The sequence below is a fragment of the Natator depressus genome, chromosome 2, assembly GCF_965152275.1.
Source record: "Natator depressus isolate rNatDep1 chromosome 2, rNatDep2.hap1, whole genome shotgun sequence".
Taxonomy (NCBI): domain Eukaryota; kingdom Metazoa; phylum Chordata; order Testudines; family Cheloniidae; genus Natator; species Natator depressus.
Window position 1 is genome coordinate 181,441,378 of NC_134235.1, and position 26,947 is coordinate 181,468,324.

The 26,947-nt window shown below is 41.8% G+C and overlaps 2 protein-coding genes and 1 long non-coding RNA gene across 5 annotated transcripts in view; 2 read left to right on the forward strand and 1 right to left on the reverse strand.

Moving 5' to 3' along the window:
- UBP1 (upstream binding protein 1) overlaps positions 1-17,688 on the forward strand; it is a 59,349-nt gene extending 41,661 nt beyond the window's left edge. Inside the window, exons 9-16 of one of the 2 annotated variants that reach the window (XM_074945485.1) lie at positions 686-789; positions 2,555-2,609; positions 2,844-2,937; positions 10,045-10,135; positions 10,898-11,010; positions 13,236-13,378; positions 15,022-15,073; positions 16,783-17,688. In XM_074945485.1, coding sequence (XP_074801586.1) covers positions 686-789; positions 2,555-2,609; positions 2,844-2,937; positions 10,045-10,135; positions 10,898-11,010; positions 13,236-13,378; positions 15,022-15,073; positions 16,783-16,820 — 690 coding nt within the window. In that variant the 3' untranslated portion in view covers positions 16,821-17,688. The remainder of the gene's footprint in view (positions 1-685; positions 790-2,554; positions 2,610-2,843; positions 2,938-10,044; positions 10,136-10,897; positions 11,011-13,235; positions 13,379-15,021; positions 15,074-16,782) is intronic. The other variant, XM_074945486.1, reaches the window with a different exon arrangement.
- Positions 17,689-18,640: 952 nt separating this feature from the next.
- Positions 18,641-26,947, reverse strand: part of FBXL2 (F-box and leucine rich repeat protein 2) — a 128,696-nt gene continuing 120,389 nt past the window's right edge. Inside the window, exons 13-14 of one of the 2 annotated variants that reach the window (XM_074945489.1) lie at positions 22,184-22,396; positions 18,641-21,002 (exon numbers count right to left, since the gene is read on the reverse strand). In XM_074945489.1, the coding sequence (XP_074801590.1) occupies positions 20,895-21,002; positions 22,184-22,396 (321 nt within the window). In that variant the 3' untranslated portion in view covers positions 18,641-20,894. The remainder of the gene's footprint in view (positions 21,003-22,183; positions 22,397-26,947) is intronic. The other variant, XM_074945488.1, reaches the window with a different exon arrangement.
- On the forward strand, positions 23,209-26,823 carry LOC141982917 (uncharacterized). The gene is made up of 3 exons (XR_012638242.1): positions 23,209-23,904; positions 24,529-24,711; positions 25,473-26,823. It is a non-coding gene; the product is annotated as an uncharacterized LOC141982917 (long non-coding RNA).

Below are 26,947 nucleotides of genomic sequence, written 5' to 3' on the forward strand. Positions count from 1 at the left end.
CAGTGGGTTTATCAGTAAAATGCTTGTGATGAGTTACTTCATGAATAAAACTCCCAGCTTATTATGAAACTTAAGAGAAAGCAAAACTGCATGGGGGCATCAATTTAGTCATATACTAAATAACTTTTAAATTTCAGTCCAAAGAATGATAGTTTGAAAAAGAAATACTGCTAGACATCTCAGAGTAACAGCTGATGTAAGCACTGTCAGGGTAGGCACATCTTAAGCTTTTTGACTGAGTGCCATTCTGAAATCTAGTTTCTCCGCTTTGCTTATACTCACTATTCCTGAACCTTCTGTAGCCATTTGCAGCCTACTGGGGTGGTTTTGTGCAGATTTCAGATGTGTTCATTTTTTAAAAATTTTTTTATTAACTGAATAATCTCTGCAGTCCTTCCATCAGCTCCATCATCACCACCTTCATTGTGTCATTAGAAAGCAATAATCAAGTTGTTAATAAATAGGAATTTCCTTCATGGAACAGAAAAAAAAAGCTTTGTTTTAGTTAAAATTCCTGGTCAGGATCAGATACATGCATGGAACAAGTGGGGTGGAGGAAACGTAATTAAAATTAAGGTTAAAATTCTACAAGAGTGAATTCAGGACTTCTGAGTGTAGGACTACATGCCAAAGTGACACAGGTTTTAGAATAAATGTATTGTTTAATTCTTTTCTGTATCATCAGTGCTCACCATGGCCTGATACTCCTACGGCATTTGTAAACAACAGCCCTACCCCAACACCAACTTTTACCTCTGCTCAACATAGTACCTACAGTGTCCCAGACAGGTAAGTTTCTTTTCTGTAGTTTAATCTGAGGTATTTTTAAAAAAATCAATCTTATGTTTAAAGCATTTTCCTTTAATTTGAATGTAGATCATATATAAATATGAAAGCTTGACTACCAATCCCCAAAATTAAGCTGCAAGGGGGGGGGGGGGAATGTAAAACTTTGGCCAACATTTTTCAGAACTCCGATACTTTTGGCATTTTTTTCAATTGTAAAATTATTCCTCCAGCCCCAGGAATCATATTTTCCCTCCTCAGTATCCACTGCTGGAAACTTTAATTTATTGACCCTAGCACAATTAATAGTAAGTATCCCAGTTAAAAGGAAAAGTACTTGCTAAGGCCTTATCTACACGAAAGTCGGACCACTTAAACTGTATCAGTGAAGTTATAGCAGTACAGCCCCCTCTCGTGTGGACAGTAATATTGGTATAAAAGTGCTTGTACCACTATAATGTATTCCTGTAAGAGAAGGGGGTATTACAGTAAATCCAATCTAAGAAATTCAAAGTGAAATACCAGGAATAGCTGCTAAGTAGTTAATCAATCTTACTTCCTTCATTTAAACCAAGGGGAGTCAGGTGAGATAGCACAACTAAAGATGAGGGACCTAGGGGAAGATTTATGATCAAGAGTGTTGTCTTTCTCTCCATGTTTTTCTTTTGTCTTTCTACTTTTTTATCTTCAAGAGTGGTGGCTTACTGGCAGTAGGTGCTGTAGTTGAAGCACTTACAGAAAACATTTAATATGCATCTCTTTGCTTATGATGGTGTTTGGGAAGGAGACGCCATGACAGTGACAGATTACAGATTTTACTCTTCAGACCTGGCCTAATGGGGGTGTTGGGGGGGGGAAGAAGAATGTTTGACAGAAGTGTTTTCTGCAGAGAAAAGCTTTAAAAAGTACACACATTAGCTCTGAAACCTATAGGCTCTGCTGGAAAGGATTGCTTAGTAATCTAAATATCAGGTTTTAAATATTTCATTTGTCTTGTAGACATGTGTTTCACATTTTGGTATGGCTGGCACATCCTTAAGTCTAAGCCTCAGAATAGAACTCCAGGCCAGTATCTATATCAGTCTTTCAGATTAGACTTTAAAAACGGAACCTATCTGAGCTGAATGTTACGTAAGAGTAGAGGTTAGCCTACTATTCTATCTCATGTTTTGCTCTGGCTGACTGATGCCCTCCTTGTCAGAGGCCTCTGCAGTGGTGCCATATGTATAAAATACAAGCAACTGGGTTGAAAGATGCTATATAAATGTAAAATATTGGTGTAATTTACTGTCACTAATGCAACATTCAGGAGAACCACTAATTTTTTTCAGGGTGTTCAGAAAGCTGATCCTGGCATCTCTACCTTTTTTGTGACTGACCTGTGCATCAGAGGATGGACAGCACCTCTCTTACCTCTTCAATCCTGTGACCACTATTCATTTCTTCCTTTTAAGATAGATGGTTGGATGTGTGAGTTTATTATGGGTGCTGCTTTTTCAGTTGACTAGCAGGGATTAGATTAGGAACCAAGTGATTTGCACAGTCTAAGTGATGATATTCCTCTTTCTTACAGCATATCTCCACCAGACCAGTTTATTCCCTAAGTGGTCTTTAACCTAGGAATCATGCTGCTGCCATAAAATAGGGATTTTTTTTATCATTTTGGAAATTGAAGGTTACTTTTATCAATCATGCTTGAATGGTTTTATTCTCTTAACTTTTAAAAATCCAGTAATATCATTATTTTTGTTCCACCTCTCCACCATAGCAATTCTTCCTCCCCAAATCATCAAGGAGATGGAACTTCTCAAGGGTCTGGAGATGTGAGTATCTAGTTTCCTGTTTGGTCTTCATTACACAATGCAAACCTTGTACCTAATTGCTGAATAATCGGTGAAGTGGAGGCGATTCATACTGATTTCATTATTGCTGTGTTCTGATGAAAGGAAATTAGATACTTAATTGTTTTTAATAATGTAAAAAAATAGTTGATTTTATTTGTTTTATTAAAAAAAAATTAACATCAAAATTGTCATCTTCAACCCTGTTTCTCACAGCAACTTCATCCTTCAGCCACAATCCAGGAAACTCAGCAGTGGTTACTCAAACATAGGTTCTCTACCTATACAAGGCTTTTTTCAAATTTCTCAGGTATTTTTTTTTTAATGTCTATTTAGAGTTTTCCCTCAAGTTTTGAGTAAGAGTCTTCTCTGAAAAATTACTCTGTAAAAATGGGGTTGAATAGTTACTGTCTTTCTGATTTCTAGGCCAAACATTCAGTTTACAGGGAAAAAACTGCCTTTAACTGCCAGCTCTACAAACTCCACCTGACACTGAAAGTGAAACTGGGTTCTTTCTTCTGCATTACCACCGGTAATAATGGTTCACAGACTCAATTAAATGCTGATTCACTCCTTATTTAGGAAGAAAATGAATTGACACACTGGATTAGATCCGTGGTCTGCCTAGTTCAGTGTCCTGTCTCTAACATTGGTCAGCACCATGTGCTTCAGAGGAAGGTGCAAGATAATGTAAGCCCGTCTTTTCCCCAGTTAGGTCTCCTCCTAATTCCTAGTAGTTAGATTGGTTTAAGCCCTAAAGCATGAGGCTTAATCTCTTCCCAAAATTTGTTAGCATTAACTAAAACAACTCTGGATATTATTATTCTTCATATGTATAGCTGATCACTTTTTGAATGTTAGTATTTTTGGCTTCAACAACACAATGTAGCAGTGAGTTCTAGTTTCATATGGTGTGTGAAGAAGTTTTTTTTCATTGGTTTTGAATTTGCTACTTCTCCATTTTATTGAAATCTCCCTTGTTCTTAGAGCATGTGTCAGTGTAGATCCCACTGTAGACATGCATGTGACTGGAATTTCTTGAGTAGCAGTGTCTGTTGGGGCTTCATGTACACCCTGTGCCACACCATGCTCCCATGTGAGCGCATAAAGAATGGAATAGCCAGTCCGTTCTTACCACCCGTGGCAGCAAAATGGAACACGGTGAATGTCTGACCATAGATGTGGCTCAACCTTCTTCAAATCTTGTGAACTTCTTCAGAACTCCTTTGATTACCTTCCTCTTCAACTGCTGGGATATTGGAGGTCAACCCGCCCTCTAAAGAGCTCCTTAACATGACAGACTTGAAACCTGCAGGCTTCAAGTCCTGTTCATGCTGCGCTGGACTAGTCCCCCTAGAAGATTTAATGCAGTAGGTGTCTCTTCTGCCTTGGAGAATCACACATACCAAGAAGATGTTCGATGTGCCTGATGTTTCTTGCTAGATTATGTTAAGTCATAAGACACAAGGTTCAAATGCCACTTTCCAGAACAATCCATAAAGGTCTGTCTTAGGGCCTGAGGAGACAAGTTCCAAATCCTGCTAGAGGACAAGTCAGGCTCATTCAGCACCCTCTGCAGCAGACAAGATACCAGTGTGAACAAAACAGCACCACAAAAGAAACAGGGTACAGCTGCTATGGCACCAAAGCACATATCAGCATCAAAACAGGGACCACCAACTACAGCGTCGAAGTCTAGCACCAACAGGTTGCTTAAACCATAGTGGTAGAGACTCCAGACAGAACTTTTGGTGTCCTCCCATAAAGACAGGTAATGCAAAGCCTCTGCAGAGAAATCCACCAGGTCTTGCATTGCATTGAGGGCTAGGGAAATGGAGCAGCCTGTGGCACCCAAGACCACACCAGCACTGACCCTGGCTCCAGGACCTACCCCCTCAGCATTGACACCAACCATGGTGAATGAGCCCAAGGTAGACTTGGAAAAACCACCAGTGCCGAAGCACCTGCTGCTACTGGTACAGACCGTGGTACTGAGAGTGCCATGTAAGTTGTTGTTGCTCGTAAAGGAGGTCATCTCCTCCTCACTATAACCTGAGCATACATTCTCCCCATCTTCAAGCTGAGAACCCCCTCTCCTCAGATTGGAGGTCAATACCATGGAGTGGCTTGCCAGAATCCCCTACAGGGATCAGCCACCACCACAAGACTGGCAGTGGACTGGTCAATGCCCAAGAGTCAACAGTAATGCCACCATCTCAGGCATTGGGGAACCGGTCTTCACTGTAATAGAGGAAGAGGTCACGTTCCCAGTCAGCATCTCTGGCTAGACCATGTATGCTGGAATATTGGGAGGAACCAGATCCTAGGGCAGAGCAACACCAGCACCCCATATTGCCACCTAAGGAACCTCTTAGCTTCATCTCCTGAAAAGGCAGTATCCTTGGCATTGGTACCAATGCCTAATGACTTTAAAATGTTCTAGGAACTCCCTCTGGAGACAGAGACAGCAGTGGTAGAAGAGAAATACCAAATTATATGACATCCTATCAGTTCTTGGCCTGGATAATATTACCATCCCAAGAAAGAAGGGGCTGCTTGACCCAACCAGGCCCTGTGGCAGGTGCCAGCCACAATAATGCCCACCATGAAACAGGTTGAGAAGAGGTACCAAATACCTTTAACAAGGTTTGAGTGTTTCTGTACTCACTCCAACCCAGGCTTTTTAGTAGTGTTCGTGGTACAGGAAAAATCTAAGTTGAGCAAGAGTACCATCCAAGACCTGGACTTGAAAAGGCTTGACCTCTTTGGGAGAAAGTCTCACTTTTCTGCCTCTCTCTACAATTGCATGCAGCCAACTGCCAGGTCTTACTGGCCTAATATAACTTCTTAACATAGTACAAGGTGACCCCCTCCCCCCTTCTTGCAGTGTTCCACAAGATGCCAGAGAGGTGGTAAGAAACATAATCAAGGGTTGAGGTTGTGTCAACTGGTAGCCTGGATGACACACCAAGTCACAATGAACATCTCCAGCACTGTGGTGAGATCTGTGGTAACCACAGTGATGTGCAGAACTTTGTGGCTCCAAGTATTGGGTATCCCGAGAGAGGTAAAAGTCACAATGAAGACTTAACCTTTGTGGGCACAGAGCCCTTTAGCCAGCAGAGTGCTCTGTACTCATTAAGACTCAAAGGCCACCTTAAATTCCCTGAGGAATTGCACTCCAGCCCCATATCACAAGCCATACAGTCCTCACCTGCAGATGAGGCCTTGGATGCCTGCATACCAGCAGAGGCATCCTGAATACCAGGCACAGAAAATACCACGGTATGACAGAGGGGGGCGCCAACCTTCTTCCTCTTCAGCAATGCACACCGCTCCTATGACATGCCAGCAAATTTGATTGCACAGCTGGGAACCACATCAGAACTGGTCAAATGACCATTACCTTCCAAAGCCACCGTCCCTGTTCCACTGGGCATGGTCTGCCATTATATCAGACAGATGGGTGTCAGAGATCCTTTCCATGGCTACCCCATCTAATTCCACTCTTGACCCCACCCACCACTTCTCTGCCCCTCTCGTGCAATCAGAGGTGGCCTCATTGCTTTTAGGAACCATAGAGGAAGTTCCAAAGGAATGCAAGGGAAGAGGCTTCTACTCTCAGTATTTCCTAATTCCAAAGAGGATGAAGACCTTCCCCTTCTTACCTTAGACCTGAGGAGACTCAACAAATACAGACACCATGGCCCTTCAGTGTCTTCGTGGCAGCTAGAGTGCAAGGCAGTAGTAGGAACATATTTGAGGAGAGGGAATCCATGTCTATCCTTACTTGGATGACAGGCTGATCAGATGCAGATCCCAACAGGAGAGTGCAACAGCCTTGGATAAGTTTTCTCTCTGTTCCCCCAACTAGAACTCCACATGAGTAATGAGAAATAATCCCCAACAACATCTCAGATGAGAGGGTTTATAGGAGCTGTGATCAACTCCCTATTAGTCAGTCTACCTGCCATAGAGCAGAGTCCAGTGTCACCAGTTGATGGTAAACTACCTGTAGTCAAACCCAACTATGATTGTGTGTGCATGTCTGGAGATCTTAGGCCTTATGTTGCCATGTACATATGTAACACTGCTTGCCAGAATTCATCTTCAGCCCTTACAACTGTGGCTAAGGTCTGTGTATGCCCTGTCTGGACACCACGTGAACAAAAAAGTCACAGTCCTGTCCCACATCCTACAAGAGCTGATGTGGCTGGATCCAGTGAACATACAGAAAGGGATCTGACTCTGTCCCCTCCCTGACTGACATTTATCACAAACAATCCAGGAACAGGGTGGGATGGCCTCATGAACCACCTGCAGGTGCAAGACACGTGGGTCCAGGATCTGTGATTATATTTGACCATCTTGAAGCTGAGGGCCATCAGTCTAGCCTGCATAGTGTTCCTGTCCTCCTTTGGAATTCCATGGTACCAATCCTCACAGACATGTCTGCTATGCACTATATACAAACAGGGAGGAATGTGGTAATCCCCTCTGTACCAGGAAGCCATCAGGCTCTAGAAACAGTGCCATCACTACAGGATTATCCCATTGTGTATACACCTCCCAGAGGTCGTCCTCAACCTGGGAGACATTTTATGGAGGCATGCAGTGGTCAAATATGAGTGGTAGCTGAAGTATGTTTTAGATCTCATATTCCATCAATTAAGAACCCCTCATTGTTCACAGAAGACAATACCAAATGCACAAACTTCTATTCCAGAGAAAATATAAACCCAGACTTGTTGCTGGATGCCTTTCTTCTCTGGTGGTCTCTGACTCGTATATGCCTTCTTGTTCTCTTTAGTCTGTAGTGATCTAGCAGATCTCACTGATTCTTTTGCAATCTTTCTGCTTCTGATGTACTAAACTTTTTGTTCGTTTTTACATATTTAGCTATTTGCTCTTTGAAATCCATTTTGGCTCTTCTTGCCTGCTATAATTTATGCTGCTGTCTGACTAGCGTCAAATTTCCAAATTTTGAAGGATAGCTGTTTTGGTTCAAGTAACTTCATGAACCTTATAATTTCACCATGCTGCTTTACACTTTACTGCCTGGTTCCCTTTTTGTTCAGTGGCATGCAGGTCGTCCGAGTCTATTGTTTTCTTTAGTATGCATGCCACTTCTAAGGATTTTACTTTCTTTAAGTTTTGCCTTTAGGGACTTTTTGACTACTCTCATTCTATTAAAATCGGTCTTTCTGAAACTGTCAGTGTGTCACTTTTTGGTATCTTGCATCCCCCTAGAATTTTGACTCTAATTCTATTGTGATCAGTCTATTACTTAGCAGCACAGCTAATGACACTTTCGAACTAACTCTTGTGTGTTATTTGAGTGTAAGTTGAGAATAGCCTCTCCTCTTGCGTTCCAGAAATAAGAAATCGCTTAAAATGTTGAAAGTGTTTCTCTAAACTTTGCCCCATTGTGCCATTTAGTTTATATGTGAATAGTTGAACTCTCACTTTACTTTTTTTTAAGTTTTGCTGCCTCTGTGTTCTCTCAACATTCTGCATTAGGTTTCCTTTCTTGATCCAGAGGCCAATAACATAGCTGTACTAATATATTTACATTCTTAAAGCTTAGGATTCATATCAATACAAATTCAAGTGCATGGTCCTCTCGCTTAGAATGATTATCTCACTAGACTCTATGGAATCCTTAAGATGCAAGACTACTCTACCTAATTGGCCTAGTCTGTCTTACATAGTTTATAGCCTGGTATTACAGTATTCTAACTTTTGTCATTCCACATCTCTAATATCTATTATATCAGAATCGTCTTTTGTTCTGAGGAATTCTAGTTGACTTACTTTTGCTTTTTTAGCTTCTCATTTGTACATAAACACTTGTAAGGTTGTTGTGGGTTTTTGTTTTTTTTTTTGACATTTTGTTTTTATTATTATTCTATTATTCTTCTTTTATTTCTCAAAAGTTTCCTCTGGTTTTCCTGTCCCTCTTCTAGATCAGTTGCATTTTGTGCTACCCTTTATTGGCTACATAGTACTATTCCTTATAATTACTGATATCTTTGAAAGATGTCTCTGTACTGCTTGGCTCCTGTCCTCTTCCCCCAAGCTCCTAGTTTAAAAACTCAGTCAAAAACCTCATTTATTTTGTGCCATCAGTCTGGTTCCATTTTGATTAAGATGGAGTCACTCCTTCTGTATAGTTTCCCTTGGCTAAAAAAATCCCCAGTGTCTAATAAATGTAGACCTTTCTGCACCATCTTCTCCACTACACATCAAGACCCTGAAGTACCTCTGCCAAGCTGGAGCTGAATTTTCAGACTATGCCCTCAGTGACATCTGCGTAACCTCTTTTTCAGTACATTTGCAGGGGGACATAAGCCTTAAAATCAGAATTCAATACACAATTCTGTTGCACAAGAAAGAAATGGAATTGAACATGTTATGTTACTGCTGTGTTGGCTCTGCAAGGCTAATAGGATTAAAAAATGGGGAGGGGGGGGAATTGTCATGTAAGATGATCTGACTCTGAATACACCCTAGGATGCAGCTGTGTCTATTAGGAAGGTGCCATTTTTGCATAATCACTTTTCAGAGTAGAACTGCACTTAATATTGTGGTCTTTTTATTGTTTGGCAGATGGTAGAAATAGTTATTCCTCTGTAAATGTGGATCTTGATACCATTTGTGAGACTGTTCTTTGGTAACTGACTCAAATTAGAGAAGGTTGGAGGTAAAGTAGACAGCAGCTGATCTTGTGGCATAGCATTACATGTTGCCAGAATTTGGTAAATATATGCTGAAGCCCTGCTCTCTGAGGTTCTTGATACAGTTAACATATGGACATCTAGCGACTGTGGTGGGTGTCAGAGGAACTTCTTTTTCATCCAGATTTTCTGATATGCATAGGTTTTTCTAGTGAACAGCAATGTAACCAGAGCATTTTCAGTGCACACAGTCTAAAATAAATGGTATCACAAAAGCTATACTACAATATAAGGATCAGCAGGCCGTGATAAAACAATACTCCTATTGGTGTATTTTTTCCTCCATTTTGCATCTGACTGAAACATTAGCCCAGGTGTAAATCTCTTAACTTTTTCTTAAGCCAGTTAAACTATGATTTATCTATAGAGCAGTCTAGTATTTTAAAACCATTTTTACTAAAACCGGTGACATTTTGCAGTCATATTACCTGATTTTCAAGGGTGCTGAATTAAGCTGGAGCTAGGGGTGCTACTTTCTCTGAAAATCAGGTAATTATTTCTTGTGTGTTTTGCAGTGTTATCAAAATCATCTTAGCCTTTGCTGTTGATGTTTATCTTGCAGAGTTGCATTGTTTTTCAAGGGCCAATTTTGTAACTTGTTTTTAATGAATATTGGATTCTTTTGAGCTTCCTTGTCCTAAAAGAAACTAGCTAAATCCTGCTCTTCTGAATTTCTCCAGGTGCTGATTTATTAAAGCTGACAAGAGAGGACCTGGTACAAATCTGTGGTCCAGCCGATGGTATTCGGCTATATAATGCACTGAAATCCAGGTAAAATGCCAAGTTTACATTTAAGTGTTTTTGTCCAATCACAGTAATGTGCCTTTCTTAGAATAGGGGATTTGGGAGATATGAATTGAGAATTAGGTTGGCATATGCCTGTTTAGCTGTCTCAGGAGTTGGCAGTAATGTGCTCAAAAGAAGACTGTTTTGTGTACACCTTCAGGGCAGGCTACAGATATGATGCAGGCACTGATGAGTTCAAAGGTAGACTGTAAGACTGGTAGCAATGCAGTTGGGCAGTACTGATTTCTTGAAGACGGATGGGTTTGTTGCCAAGAGACAAAACTTCTCATTTAGGTGAGCTATAAAGAACCTAAATTTTTTGAGGTCATGGCTGCTAAATAATTAACAAATACAGAATTCTAATGACAAACGAAACTGATAATATATATTTAGTAACATACTGTCTTTATAAGAGCTGTAATTATTGCTATTCAGTAGCTGTGTTCCAGGATTCCGTTGTAAGCAAGTCTTGTGTCTGATTTTAAATTGTTGAATTAATTTTTAAAATTAAATTTACCAGCATCTGGCATCTCAATGGTTCTGAGACTAGATCATTAGATTAAGCCACTGGTGACAGTTTGTATGAGGGGTTTTTTGTTTGTTTTTAAATAGCTTGTAAAGCAGCGAAATTTTAAATACCCATTGTTAATGCAAGGAAACTGAAATAAGATAGATATAAATCCTTCACACCGTTTTTGGACAAGTGTGTTTGTTTTTAAAATTATATGTATCCTTTGTAAATTGCAGGTCTGTTAGGCCCCGTTTAACCATCTATGTCTGCCAGGAGCCACTGAGGAGCATACAACTGGAAAGGCAGCAAGATGCAGCCAATGGTGATAACAGCAATGGTGCAATATATGGTATGATCACACAGTGCTCTCTTTATAACTTACTAAGCAATGAAAGGTTTGAAATAAACACGAGGAGAGGAAAAAGAGGAGCTGAGAATAGATTTTCAATGAAATATAATAGTTTAGACTAATTTATAAACTGCTAGAATTGTGGCTTTACTCATGTGCATAGCATCAATAAAAACGTATCCAGAAAGTGAATATGCAGAGGAAAGTGGATTAATGGTGACACAGTTTTAGCATTGCAGAGATGACTGCACTCTTAAGACTATAAGCCAGAAGTGGTAGATGTGCTTCTATGGTGGTACACATCACACCTTCAAGAACAGAAAATTTAATATAAACTAGGCTTTTAAGTGGCTTGAAAAAAAATCTAAGGTTTTGTTTTTGTTGCATGGATAATGTAGTTAATGAGCATTCAAATGATCCATGGTGGTCTGCCAAGAAATTCACTTTAGGTGAATGTACAACTGTAATTGAAGGAACTTATGTTCATATCCATTTCAAACTGATAGGACTTTATATACTTGAAATGAAACTAGTGTGGTTTGGATAAGGAAAAATAGCTGAGGAGTGTATTAAAGCATGTGATCTTACTAGTGTTTGTCTGGCAGGTAACGGCTCTGTTTCCACCACTACTGAGAATGTGACTTAGTACATTACAGAGCAATCACATTAAAGAACAAGTAAATCCACGTTGCTTCTATTATTAGTCACTGGAACTACCTGAAGCTACACTTCTCTTTCACTTACATCAACTTTTTGGAGAGAGTGGAGACTTTCCACAGGAAATCTGATTGGGGGTGGGGCTGGGGGGGGGGTTGGGTTGGTATGACTGGCTGAAGATCGTATACCAGCACTTAAATGTTTCCCAGCCAGGAAACTGGGGCAGAGAGAGGCAGTATCTGTATGGAGTACAGTAGAACCTTGGAGTTACGAACTACCTAATCAACCACATATCTCATTGGAACCAGAAGTACGCTATCAGGCAGCAGCAGACACCCCCCACACCCAAAAAAGCAGCGAGTACAGTACTGTGTTAAAAAATAAATTACTAAAAAAATAAAGGGAAAGCAGCATTTTTTCTGCATAGTAAAGTTTCAGAGCTGTATGACGTCACTGTTCAGTTGTGAAACTTTTGAAAGAACAACCACAACATTTTGTTTAGAGTTACAAACAACCTCCATTCCCGAGGTGTTTGTAACTCTGAGGTTCTACTGTATGTCCTATGTTAAATAAGCTAGAACTTCCTCTTGGATAAGTGTAGTTTCTCATTAAATTTGATAATGGCTAACACGTCTAAGGTTCAAAATTGCTGTGAAAAAAGAAGGGGGGGAGGGCATATCCAAATATGTAACTGCTAGACACTTCTGCCTCTTTTCATTTATTAGAGCATTCCCAGCAACATGTACAACAAATCTGACCAAAGATTGATATCAGTTGTTAAGTGACATTGGTATAAAGTTTTTTTTTAATTTTCATCTCTGGGAACCCACAATTGTATAAATCTGTAACATTCAAAACCAAGCATTAAACTGCCCACAGCCATGCTGCTGTTTGGAAAATAAGAAACTGTGACCATGGTTTATTTTGCTGTACACCCTCACTTTTACCATATCAAGTTATATAAAATTGAAGGGGGAGATTAAGGGGGAAATCATCTGGGTGGACTCCATAGAGAGCTTTCTTTGTAAGAAAACTCATGAAGCAAAGTGATTACAGTCTTGTAGCTCAGGCCAAATTTATTATCTGCCTTAAAAATAGAATATGGTAGATAATGTGATGGTTTAAAAGTTTTCCAGTAATTTTTGTAGCAGAACTAAAATGGATTTTTTAAAGGTAATTTTATACATGATACTGTAAAATTTGTCCTACGGATGCTTTGAAGGTTGTTTCAGTATCAAAACAAACGCAAACTAGCCCTATTCATAGAACTGTGCTGAAAATTGATCACTCTGACGAGATTGAAGGAAAAGTCATGGTGGTTTGTGCACATGAATGAACTAGAGAATGGGAAGAATCAGTGTTTGCCAAAGGACAGCACTGTAGAAAAAGGTATTCAAGTTTCTAAGAAGGTACTGCAGACCAAGAACAGTTTAAAACCAACCAAAAAAAAAGTGAACTTTAAAGTGGGGGGATGTAAATTTTACAACCTTACAGAAATGTGTTTTCACCTAAATGATTATCAATGACAGTATAATTCTTATTAAAAGTAAAAAGCTTTTTTCTTCTAGTTTATCATGCAATCTACTTAGAAGAAATGGCAGCCTCAGAAGTCACTCGCAAGCTTGCTTTGGTGTTTAATATTCCTTTGCATCAGATTAATCAGGTTTACAGGCAGGGTCCTACTGGTATCCACATCCTCGTTAGTGATCAGGTAACGAAATTTTTTTGTTTTTTAAAAACTTTTCCATTGTTTCATTTGCTTTTTAAAATAAATTGTTATTTCAAAACTGACAAGTTTACAAATTAAAAGTTGGTAAGTTTTAAGTTAAGAGTTGTGGTTTATTTTAAAACACATTTGTATCCACACTTTCTTTAGGCAGGTTTCTCTGAGCAGCACTGCTTTTTTCTCTTGCAGAGTATGTAGCACACCCTTAATGTCTTCTGATACTTAGACCTTGTGTTTTTCATAGCAACAGTGTGACTGGAACGAAAGATTGAAGTTCTCCTTTCTTCACTCCCAAAGGTCAAAAAGACATTCCATGAAACTCAGAGTAGAATGTGGCTTAACCAGATTATGGTGTGAGCGGTTATCCTAGTACAGAATTCATTACTGGCAGTATAGTAATGACTAGGGCACAAGGGATCTGAGAGAAGGTCCCAGTAGTATATAATATTTGAACATTAATATTTTCATGATGTTGCATGTACATCAATTGTAATAATATGAAGTCTTTACCTTGCAACAGTGTAAAAAAAAAAAAAAAAAAATCGAAGAGTTAACTGACACTTTGGTTTGTGTAATTTATCTCTTCCTCACAATTAGTAATTTAAGAACTGAAAGATTATGGGAATGAGATTTACTATGTAGGCAGTTAATTATGAGATGCAATTTGTCATCTTGTCTAGATACATATTGAAGAAACATAGTATGCAAGTAGCAAGGTTTATTGTTAGCTGCAAATTACTTAAGCAGTTCATGCAGACAAAGATCCTAGCCACATAATGCTGGAGCCCTTTAAGTAGTGATGTTGTAAATGAAATATCAAAAAATTATGCTTGTACTTATACTTTGACATTTTAGTAGCTCCTTTTGGGGAAATCTAGTACGTTGTACTAATATATTTTGTCTATAACTACATATACTGAGAAAAATATTATGAAAATAGTTGCATAGAGTGCCTGTTTAGAAATATTTATGGATCACTTTGGTATTCAAATTGCTTAACTGGCTTGCTGGCCTCCTAGATCAGGGGTGGGCAAACTATGGCCTGCGGGCTGGATGCGGCCTATCAGGGCTTTGGATCCGGGCCGTGGGATTGCCATCCCTGTGGCACCGCGGGCTCTACACCGCTCCCAGAAGTGGCTGGCACAATGTCCCTGCACCCCTGGGGGGGGCAGAGGGCATTGTGTATTGCTCTTGCCTGTAGGCACAACCCCTGGCAGCTCCCATTGGCCGGGAAGGGGGAACTGCGGCCAATGGGAGCTTCGGGGGAGGTACCTGCAGGCAATGGTAGTGGGTGGAGCCCTCGGTCTCCACCCCACCCCTCCCCTGTGAGGTGGCAGGGATGTGGTGTGGGCAGCTTCTGGGAGCAGCGCACGGCCAGGGCAGGCAGGGAGCCTGCCTTAGCCCTGCTGCACACCGCTGCCACCCTGGAGCTGCTCCAGGTAAGCGCCCGAACCCCCTGCACTAAGCCCCCTCCTGCACCCATTCCTGCACACTGTACTCCCTCCCTGCCCCAACCCTACATTCATGGAATTTCCCCACCCATATATGGCCCTCAGGCCAAAATGTTTGCCCACTCCTGTCCTAGATGGTACAAAATTGGGATTTTAATATCTCCTTTTTCTTTCTAGATGGTTCAGAACTTTCAAGATGAGAGTTGCTTCTTAGTCACCGCAATAAAAGGTATATTATTGTTTGTAATAATGGAGATAACTGGTCTAAATAGCTTCTAGATTTTAACTAAGAGGCAGAGTTTTGCTCATAGACATGCCAGCAGTGTTGTTTCTACAGACAAGTAACAGTGCAGCCAAGTAAAATGACTTGAGGGAAAGAGGTGGAAACTATTGCTTTCAACTCCAAATTAAGAGATTTTTATCATATGAAAGGTCTAATGCTTTTTCTTTTAGATAAAGCTTCATCTAGAGATTGTTACTTATTAGATATAAATTCATGCCAGTATAGCTGTCTTGAAAATTTGAGTGAAGTAACCTGATCCAAATCTAATCCCCAAACGTCACTTTAAAACTAACAGTTCACAGGATTTAAGTGTGATTCTAAAGCACTGTTGTATCAGTGCTCACTGGTGTTCGAGATACTCCAACAGTACTTTAAGTTATATAGGGATGTATTTTAAAGTTTCAAAGATAGAAATATACCACAGTGGGTAATAAAAATTGAAGGTTGCAGCCTGATGCAGAACAAATTTACAAAGGTTAGAGAGCCAACAGATAGAGCATTATTTTAGGTAGGGTTGCTACGAATCCCTCTTGTGATCTTGGTGTATATGCTACTCTAGCTGGCTGTCCCAATTCACATTTGTATAAAACTAAAAAAAAAATCATTTAGTGGCTGCACATGCTTAGGCTGGCATTACATGCATACTTCTTCCTGCTTTCCAGCTTGCTTCATCACTATCCCTAGCCTGGTGGTCTCACACTTCCTGGTGTTGCTTACATGCCTCAGATGTGTTTTCCAGCCCCTATTCCTTCCATATTTGCGCACTATATACAATGTCTTACAGCTAATACATAACACATTCAAATGCCTTGGATTCATCACTTTTACATCTACAAGGTGTTAAAAATTTATTTGTAGGGGGTCTCTTAACATCATACCAGGAGGTTTGTCTCTGTGGCTTGTCATTAATCAGATCTCTCTTACATTTAGATCTTCTGGCTAAAAATAAAAAATAGCAGCAGGCATCTGTCATAAATCCAGCTTTTCCCCCAAAATTTTGTGGTGTTGTGTCTATAAATATATTCAGTCACTAATTTCTACTCCTAGTGAATCTGCACTCTTCTATGGATATTAACATTATTTTGAAAAATATTTTTCAGAAGTTCAGTAACTATCTACTGCATTTGTTTCAAAAGGCCCACGGCTTTATTTGCATCCTGATGTTCTGGGCTACAGGGCAAATGGGTTTCCTATTCTATATATTCACACACTTGTTTTGCTAATTTACCTGCTTTATTTTAGGATAACTAACCCAGAACTGATGAGAGAGATCAAAAACAGGAAAGTAGGAGGACTGCATGCATTGAAATGGGAACAAAAGTACTAGAAATAAAAGTAGCAAAGCAAGTGTCTAGATATTTAAAATTACATTCAAGATAATTTGAGCTTAAGTTATTAGTGTGTCAGTATTGTTGGAAAGTGGTGCAGAATGTGTTCTGCTGGGAAAGTTTGCTGTTTTTATTCCCAAAATGGTCAGGTCATACGATAACACAGTATCAAATTAGTAGTTAAAAGTTTGCTTTTCAATATGAGTGTCAATAACTTACATGAATTTTAGACTGTTTTAATACACTGGTTAGTATCTTCAGTGGCTGGGGTCTTGGGTAAAGGGATGCCATTCTTTCATCTAAACCTGTCCTTTTTCTTCTCTGCAGCTGAAAATGGTGAAGGTTTCCATATAATTCTGAAATGATGTCATATATATATATATAGAGAGAGAGGATATATACTGGACTGATATTCCAATGCAGAATGAAGTCATGCTTAATGACGATGAAGAACATCCAAAAACTCTTAGGATTGGACTTCACCATATAAAATGTTTCATATTGAAAACACAAGACCTTTCTAATGAGTTGTTTGATAGGTGAACTTTCTTATCACTGCCATAGCTAAGTGTCCTCATAAGAGGTATAATGCCATGACAGCCTATGTACAGGCATGGAAGACAATATAAGCAAAGGTGCTTGCCCTTTACTGAAAAGGCAAATTATGGCCAGTAGATACAGTTTCTAGAAGCAGTATTGCTTTCCTATTATACTGTGTCCAGTTTGGAGATGAATGTAAACTTATTCTGGGGCATTTACCTTTCTGTGCCAGTTTGTCTATTACTTGCTTGTATCTTATGCTGATTTTATTTTTTGATGTTAGCAGAGCACATAGTAATCTGTGTGGAGATGAGTAGTTAAGATGATAGTGATCAGGTTGTTGGGTCTTTGAGAGGGAAGCTGTCAAAACAGCTTCCCTGTGTAAATTGTGTATGTAAGAAATGTAAATGCCAGAACAGGATTTTAATAAGTCCTAGCCAGATGCAATATATGCATGCAGCAAACTGCATTATTGACAGTACCTTGTTGAAAGGATTAACATAAATCCTGTGGGGTACGAAGTAATTGTTTTGCTTTTAACAAATTTAATGGAAAAATAATTGCCTATGCATCCTTAATTTTTAGTTTCCAGTTTCTCTAAGAAGCATTGCTGCAGGGTGGTTGTTTTTTTTTTTTTTTGGTTTTTTTTGCTTTTTAAAATGGTGGATTTAAAAACAACAAACTGCCAGTAATGATGGGGGGGGGGGTTGGTTTTTGGGGGGGAAATGTGACCCACTGGCACCAAGGGGCTACAACACAGCTTTAAGTACTGTCAATTACATTGCTCAAGAAACACTAAATATACACCACTTAATCTCTTTAGTAGCAGGTATGTCTTGCTATAATCACTCTTTATGGGCAGGTATCTTGACCTTTTCTGTGATTTCTTTATTCTCAGATTGATACTGTAAATTTTTTTCTTACAGTGCCTCTTCCATATGACCAAATACTTATTTTTGAAACAGGCAATGTGCTTTTCAAAATTGAGTTTTTCCTTGAAATTGTCAAATGTATGGCACTGCTATTCAAACATTTAATATTAATGTCCACTTATGAGTATGTATTATTATTTTGGTACTTTGGGGAAGATTTTTCAAAGGCAGAAAAATCCCCCTTTTACTCACAGTATCCCCCCTCCCTTTAAATCAATTTGAAAGTTTTGAATGCTGTAGTGCGAAATCATTTATAGAGAACAAAAACTACTACAACATGCAAAATGCTACTTTGATATGATTTAATTCCTTCTTTAGCTGGGTTAAGTGCTTACCAAGAAAGCCTTTTTAAAGCTGTAGCAATTCTGCAAACAAATGTTTTTCTACACTGATAAAATGGAATTTTGTGGACTTAAGTTCAAGTTTCTTCTGCCTATAAATTGTTCATCTTTGGGTATTGGTAGTTTATTGAACTGACAGTTGTCATTTCACCTCAGCACCATTTTCAAATCCCAAATGTTTTAAAAGAGTGGAAAAATCCTTGATTGGAAAGTATCCAACTAAATTTAAAGGAAGTGTATAGTAGTTTGTCCAGCTCACTTGAAATTGGAATTAAATTATGGCACCAGCAAATTGCTTTTATTTTAAGATGTACACATTTCAATTTAAGTATAATAAATGTTTTTCAATAATTTTGTAAATGTGCTTATTTTTCTGCTAAGATAGAATTAACATTGTTAGTAGGAGCAATGCACTTCAGAGCAGATAATTCAGCTCCCCAGCAATATTTTAGAAAACAAATTGAAAGAACTAATTAATTTCAGCTTGACCAAAACCACATACTTTTTTTTAAAGAGTAAAATATTAATGGCTTTCAGTGAAACAGAAGTTCAAGTAAATTATCAGCTGATTGTTTATTTGTTTCCTATATCATTTTTCTTAGTGTAGGCATATGTTAAATTTTGGTTTTTGTACAACTTTAATGCCCTCACAATAAGATCCATAAAAATGAGCCAAACCTAAGGCAACACACAACTACTCATTCTGACAAGTTGCACTGAGTTCACATTTAATTTTGGTCTTCCCCCAATGTTCTGCTAAGAAAATTCCATAAATGGGAATCTTGATAATACAAGTATATACATAATATGAAAACTAATCCAGGAATTTTTGCTGTTGCTGCAAAGCTGAACCCCCCAAAGTTTAATACTAGGTCTTTATACCATATTCATATAGATTTTCAGCTATGTCAGTATCTTAAGTTCACAGATCTGCATACAACAGAAGTGCAGCTGTCAAAAGCTGCCTTAAATTTTCACATTAACGTTTTAAAACATAGTTGTAAACATTCCAGATTAAGATCAGTTTTAAGGGTGAGGTGTAAATGTACACACTGCATTCAGCTATGTTTTGCCAACAGCTTAGGCTACACATACTGGAAATATTGCCTTACCATTAAGGGGGGGAATGTCTATTAGTTTTTGTCAAATGACATTACATCATTTTCAGGACTTAAACACTATATCAGTTGACCAGTCTTTTTTAAGCCCAAGATATTTTCCTTTCAAGGGCTAATGTTGAGCTTGGGTACCTAAGTGAGTATATAGAGAGATGCCGTACACACTAAAAATGTAGCTTCCCCCTTAGACTTGTAGTTTTACATTCAGATTTCACTCTCCTTTGTAGAAGGCTTAAATCTACAGCTGAAATTCTGGCCTACTGATGTCAATGAGGCCATGATGTCACCCTACCAGATTAAAAAAAGGTTAAAGGTATTAATGTAATTGTCATGTTGAACGCTCTCTGTTTCTGAAAAGTTTGGCTTCAAAACTTTCCTTCTTTAAGGAAACAAAAACCACTGCTTGTTTGGGCTCTTAATCTGCTCAGCCATGTCAACTACATTAAATTACTTAACCCAGTGATTTTCAACCTTTTTTCAGTTGCAGACCCCTTTGGAAATCTGAATAGACCACAGGTTGATAACCACTCAGCTCATTGGTTAGGGTACGGGCCTGGGATGCAGGAGCCTAGCATTCAGTTCCTTGCTTTGTCACAGATTTAGGATATGACCTAGGGCAAATTAAGTTAACTCTGTAAAAAAGGCAGTAATACCCCCCCCCCCCCCAAGCTGCTGTTTAGGACTAAATATATTAAATGGGGAGATGCAATGCGGGAAGTATAAGTACCATACACAAATATTCTTTCAGCCACTATAGTGTAAACAGCTCTACCTACTCAGCTAGAGCATATAAAAAGACCTGTGTACAGGGCACAAACTGCCATACCTTTCTTAGCCTAACCTACTTGGTAACACTTAAGACTCTTTAGAGAAATATTCAACAATTTGAGGAGTGCTCTTTCGTATAAAACAAAGTTTAAATTAAATTAAATAGTTTTCTGGAGGTTTACTACCTCTTAACATGGTGGGGAGTTTTTGTAGAAATTAAAAACTGTAGCAAAATAGGAAGCTATTTTTCATGATTACTTTCCCTTTTTTGGTCAACTTCTGCTAAAGCTGATTTGTCCTTAAACCTGATGATGTAATTGGTTGTGTGTATTGTACAATTGAGCAGTTTGGACTCTCATGCTGGATTGAGACCCTGAATTATGCTTACAAATAGGAACTAATATTCCAGTTTAGTGAGGTGTACAGAGTTGGGGCTTTCACTGAGCATCTGCAACTCTGCAATACCCCAGTCCACATTAGCAAATGGTACTTGGATTGTCCTATCAACAGCAGGGATGGTGGAGTAGATGTAATTAAAAAAAAAAAAAAAGAGCATCAGTTACTCCACATCCGCATGTAACATTAAGACTTTTTACCTGTGAAAACACCTTTGAGTCAGTACCAGCACAAAATTGGATGACGGCAACATCACTCCTACGGCAGTTAAGAAACTGACACTCTGCAAGCCACTTGCAGTCTGATTTTGTTTCCACAATCTTCCTTTGCTGATGCTCCTACTGTCAAAGAATAATGCAGCACCTGCAGAGTCGCTGTCGACTTCCTCCTACAGAAGGAGGAGGGGTGACTGGAGCAAAGTAGGCGTGAACTTTCACATCAGGTAAATGAGCCTGTAGATGAAAATTCAAATGAAAAATGTAACCACAAAGTATGAAGGGCAAAACCAAACTATTGCTGACAGATCACACTACTGTCAAGGCTTTTCTTCCTGTTCATATCTACAGATAGTGCATCCAGGCAAGCCATGTTTTAAAAAATGGTTTACCCTGCATTACGTGGATGCCAAGTCCCAGTGCTTATGTCCAGTAAAACTGGACAAGTTGAGGCACTGTAATAATCTAGAACCTGGCCATTCACTCATCCAAAAGCTATCATCTTAAATCTCAGTGTATCAGTGACTGTTGAACTGGTATTTACACTGCAGATGTGGGCTGGCTAACTTTCATTCTGCTGTTAATCACTAGAGGGTGGATTTCTTGCCAGTGAAGAAATAGAAGCAAGACTTTTAATTATATGTCTCCCCTACAACCATGCGTACCTCAGCCCAGAAATCAGCAGGGGAGGGAGTGGTGGTACCTTTAGCAGCTCCTGCAAGGGCGAGAGGCAGACTTCATCGGTGCAAACTGATTAATTTGAAAGTGAATTAGCACAGCATTACTGTGTCCATGGATCAGCACTATGCCCTAAATGCTGCCACATGCTCAGCAGAAAAATTCCTGTGCTTAAAACACAGGGAGTTACATAGAGGAGGGGAGACAGATACTGCAAGGGCAGGGGATGTTAGGTCTGCTGTTACTAGGTAGATCCACAGGCTTAACTGCCCCTACTGTCCAAATGTCCTATGCTTCATTTATATCTGCATTGTAATGAGTATGCATGGTTGGTAGAATTTAAAGAATTCTACAGTCCTACAAAAACACAACCGTCACTTAACAAAACCCTGAGGGAATGGGAAACAAACATTAGAAAATAAACAAAGAGCTACAGCTGGACTCTACATCAGTGGGAGGAAAAGATCAGCATGGACAATTATTCTGATACCAACAGTAGCTTGGACTAAAAATGGAATTAGGCACTGGGTGGTGATTTTTGATCATATACCCATGGTACTTCTAATGCCTAAAGCTGGGGATCTTATAAAGTATGTTAATCAACATCCTTAGTCCAAAGCAAGGGAAGGTAGGATGAAAACTCTGTTAAGCTACTGTAAGTGTATCCGATAGGATCAGGCTCCCCTGATTGCACAAATGACTCTTTCCCAAAGCTGAACCTCTAAAAACACAACACATACTCTTATTCTTTTGATTCCTGCTCGTGTGACTTGCTGACAGTCATATAACTCAATTCTCTCCAAACTGTGGCAGTTCTCCAGGTGCTCTAGGGTCACATCGGTGATAAGAAGACAGTTGTCTAACTCGAGGACCTGGAGCCTTTCATGACCACAGGTACTGTTGCTCAGATGCAGAATCCCATCATCTGTGATCAGTTCACAGTGAGATAAGCTCTACAAGACAAAAGGACAATGTAATGTTTCAGTCCACGCTTTTTTTTTAATTATTATGTCCAGTGGTAATGATCAGGACTAGGAACAACCTCAAGCGACTCTATTTGGATTACCCTGTTCAAAATACTTGTACTGTTAGCTTCTGCAAAAGGATTAGTAATGAAATGGCACTAAGAGGCATATTTAAAATGCTATCTCCTTAAACCTGAAGAGCAGGAGAAGCAGTTGCCAAAATGAGCAGCTTAGGGTCACAGCAGTCAGAAAGACGCACTTAAATCATAATTTGACTTCATCATTACAGACCCAGGGAAGGCACTTTGTAGCAACGGCCAAACTCAGCACTCCCCCTTTGCTCTCTAGAGATGTAGAAATTCTATTTAGGTTGTTGCACAGCTGGGTGTCTGTGATAAGCCACATGAACACTGCATGCATGTATTCGTGCATACTCTGTGTATCCATGCAAGCGATCACCTCAAAGACCCAGTTACTATGTTGAAGTAAAAGACAGTTACCTGTTCTGTAACTGGTGTTCTTCGAGACATGTTGCTCATGTCTATTCCACTGCAGGTGTCCGTGCACGCCATGTGCACCGGTGCCAGAAGTTTTTCCCTTAGCAGTACCCGGGGGGTGAGGGGGGGGAAGCACTGCTGCTACCCCTGGAGTGGTGCCTCTATATCATGCTATAAGGGGAGTGGGGAGCTACAAGCTCCCCCCACCCTCAGTTCCTTCTTGCCGGACAACTCCAACAGAGGGGAAAGAGGGCAGGATGTGGAATAGACATGAGCAACACATCTCAAAGAATACCAGTTATGAAACAGGTAACTCTCTTCGAGTGCTTGCTCATGTGTATTCCACAGTAGGTGATTCCAAGCTATATCTGTTGGAGGTGGGTAGGAGTTCCCAAGTTCCTGGATGTACTGCTCTGCCGAACCCGGCGTCATCCCTAGTTTGGGAGACTATTGCATAGTGCACAGTGAATGTGTGAACTGAAGACCAGGTGGCAGCCCTACAGATGTCCTGGATAGGGACATGGGCTACTTAGGCAGCTAACGAGGCCTGAGCCCTCGTTGAGTGCGCCCTGACGATTGGTGGCAGGGGAACCCCTGCCAGATCATAGCACATGCGTATGCATGAGGTGATCCAGCAAGAAGGCGCTGGGTGGAAATAGGCTGCCCCTTCATATGCTCGGCCGAGGCAACAAAGAGTTGCGAGGATTTACAGAACAGTTTAATCCGATCCAGGTAGAAAGCCAGTGCCCTGCGTACATTGAGTGTGTGGAGGCGGCGTTCCTCATTGAAGGAATGGGGCTTGGGACAGAGCATGGGAAGGAAGATGTCCTGTTCCATATGGAAGGCGGAGACTACCTTTGGGAGGAATGCAGGGTGTGGGCGAAGTTAGACCTTATCCTTGTGGAAGACTGTACGTGGAGGTTCCGAGGTCAAGGCCCTGAGCTCTGAGACACGTTGGGCCGACGTGATTGCTACAGGGAAGGCTACCTTCTCGGAGAGGTGAGACCAGGAACACGTGGCTCAGGATTCAAAGGGAGGCCCCGTGAGGCAGGACACCACCAGGTTTAGGTCCCATTGCAGTACAGGGGATCTAGCATACAGGAATGAATGGCCAACCTCTCAGGTAGCGGGAGGTCACAGTATGGGAGAAGACAGAGTGCCCTTGCACCGGCGGGTGGAAGGCCGATATGGCCGCCAAGTGTACTGACAGAGGCAGGTGCCAGCCCTTGGGTCCTAAGGGACAGGAGGTACTCAAGGATAAGCTGGAGCGGTGTAGACAATGGGGAGACTCCTCGCTCCCTCATCCACCTGGAAAATCTGGACCACTTCGCCAGGTACGTCCAGCATGTGGACGGCATCCTACTTTCCAGGAGGACCCGCCTGACTTCCTCAGAACACCTCCTCTCCTCCTCGTCTAGCCACTGAGCAGCCACGCTGTCAGGTGAAGAGTGGCCAGATTGGGATGAAGGAGGCGGCCCCCGTTCTGGGAGAGGAGGTCTGGGTGAAGCGGCAACCTCCTCGGAGGGGCCGCCAACAGGTCCAGTAGGGTCAAGTACCGGTGTTGATGGGGCCAGGCTGGGGAGCTCAGGATGATACGTGCCTTGTCTGTTTTCACTTTTCTAGAACCTTGCCTATAAGGGGAAATGGTGGAAAAGCATAGAAAAGCTGGTCCGACCACTGCAGGAGGAAGACATCTGAGATCGCGTCCCTTCCCAACCCCACCCCGGAACAAAACAGGGGGCAACGCCGGTTCTGGCGGGTCGCAAACAGGTTCACGTGGGGAATTCCCCACTCTCGGAAGAGCCGGTGAGTGACCTCCGAGTGGAGCGACCACTCGTAATGGGGGGAGAAAACCCTGTTGAGGCAATCGGCCTGTGCATTGCGGGCGCCCGGTAGGCGGAAAGCCCTCAGATGTCATGGGCTATACAGAACTCCCATAAGCTCAGGGCTTCCCAGCTGAGGACCGTGCGCTACGTTGCCTGTTGATGTAGAACATCGCAGCGGTGTTGTCCGTAAGGACTCTGACCACCTTGCCGTGAAGCTGCGTGATGAAAGCCACACACGCGAACCGTATCACCCTGAGCTCCCTGACATTTATGTGGAGGCACACGTCCAAGGTTGACGACATCCCTTGGGTTTGCACGTTCCCTATGTGGACTCCCCAGCCCAAGTCCGACGCATCAGACACCAGGTCTATTGACGGGGCTGTCTCCCAGAAAGGAACCCCTTGAAGCATGTTGCCCAGGGAGGACTACCATTGTAGGGAGGCAGTTACCAGGGTCGGTACCGTGAGGAGCTTGTCCAGGCCGTCCCGTGCTTGAGAGAAGTGGGAGGCTAGCCATAGCCGGAGGGGCCACATACGTGCATGCCGCCATGTGTCCCAGGATCTGAAGGCATGCCCTTGCTGTTGTCATCGGAAAAGCCGTGACCGAGGCGATGAGACCTTTGAGGGTTTCAAACCTGCCCACTGGGAGAGAGGCTGTGGTCCTTAAGGAGTCCAGTAGTGCCCATATGAATTCTATGCGCTGCATCGGGACCAGCATTGATTTGGTCTCGTTTACCAACAGGCTGAGACTGGCGCATGTAGACAGGAGCAGATCCACACGGGCCCTCACCTGAGACAGTGAGTTGCCCTTGAGAAGCCAATCGTCCAGATATGGGAACATCTGGACCCCTTCTCGTCTGTGGTAGGCTGCCGCCACCGCCATACACTTTGTGAATACCCTGCGCACTGTGGATAGGCTAACCGGGAGAACCGTGAACTGGTAATGGTCGGGCTCCACCAGGAAATGGAGGAAGCGCCTGTGCCCTTCAAAAACATGGATCTGGAAATACGTGTCCTGAAGGTCCAGGGCCGTGTACCAGTCCCCCGAGTCCAGGGAGAGGATAATAGAAGCCAGGGACGCCATGCGGAACTTGGAGTGGACCATAAACCAACTGAGATTCCGCAGATCTAGGATGGGCCTGAGACTCCCTTTCGCCTTTGGGATCAGGAAATATTGGGAGTAGAAGCCCCTGCCCTGGAACTCTACTGGCACTCTCTCCTCCGCCCCCAGCCGTAGTAGCCGTTCCACCTCCTGACCTAGGAGGTGAATGTGCTCAGGGTCCCCTGAGCCCGCCAGGGACGGGGGGTGGTTGGGCGGGGGTGAACCGAACTGCAACATGTAGCCCTTGGAAATGGTGTTGAGGACCCAGCGGTCCGAGATTATTCGTGACCATTCCCCATGGAAGGCAGAAAATCGGTTGCTGAACACAAACTTTATTAGTGGGGGGTTTCCATGGCAACTACCCTGGTGCCCCCCTGCAAATAGTCAAAACCGCTTCTTTTCTTGCCTCTTGCCTTTAGAGGGCCCAGGCTGTGGGGCAGAGCGGGACTGTCACTGAAGCCAGCGCTTTTGGTCTCTTGGCCTCTTGTAAGGGGGCTCATATCTGCTCTGTAAAGAGCTGACATCTGCGGTTTGGCATTGTCCTTAGCCGGAGGGATGTATAGGCCCAAGGTCTGCAGGGTGGTGCGAGAGTCTTTCATCCTATGCAGCCTGACATCCATCTGTTCGGCGAACAGGGCTTTCCCGTCTAACGGCAGGTCCTGCATGAGGGACTGGGCCTCCGCCGAAAACCTGGACAGGAGGAGCCATGATGTCCTGCGCATGGAGATTGGGGAGGCCATCGAGTGAGCTGCTGTATCTGCCGCGTCCGATGCTGCCTGCAGGGCAGCTTTGGCTGTCATCGCCCCCTTGTCCACCAATGCCTTAAAGTCCTTCCTATCCCGCTCTGGGAGGAGTGGCTCGAACTTTGGCAGGGACTCCCAGAAATTAAAATCATATCGGCACAGTAAGGCCTGATGGTTGGCCACCCTGAGCTGGAACTCGAAGAGGAGTAAAGTTTTCTACCAAAAGAGTCTAGTCTCCTGGTGTCTTTATTCTTGGGGGTGGGTGCGGGCTGGCCCTGCTGCTCCCGGTGGTTCACAGATTCCACCACCAGAGAGTTAGGTGCTGGGTGGGAGTAGAGGTATTCATGGTTCTTGGCTGACACAAAATACTTC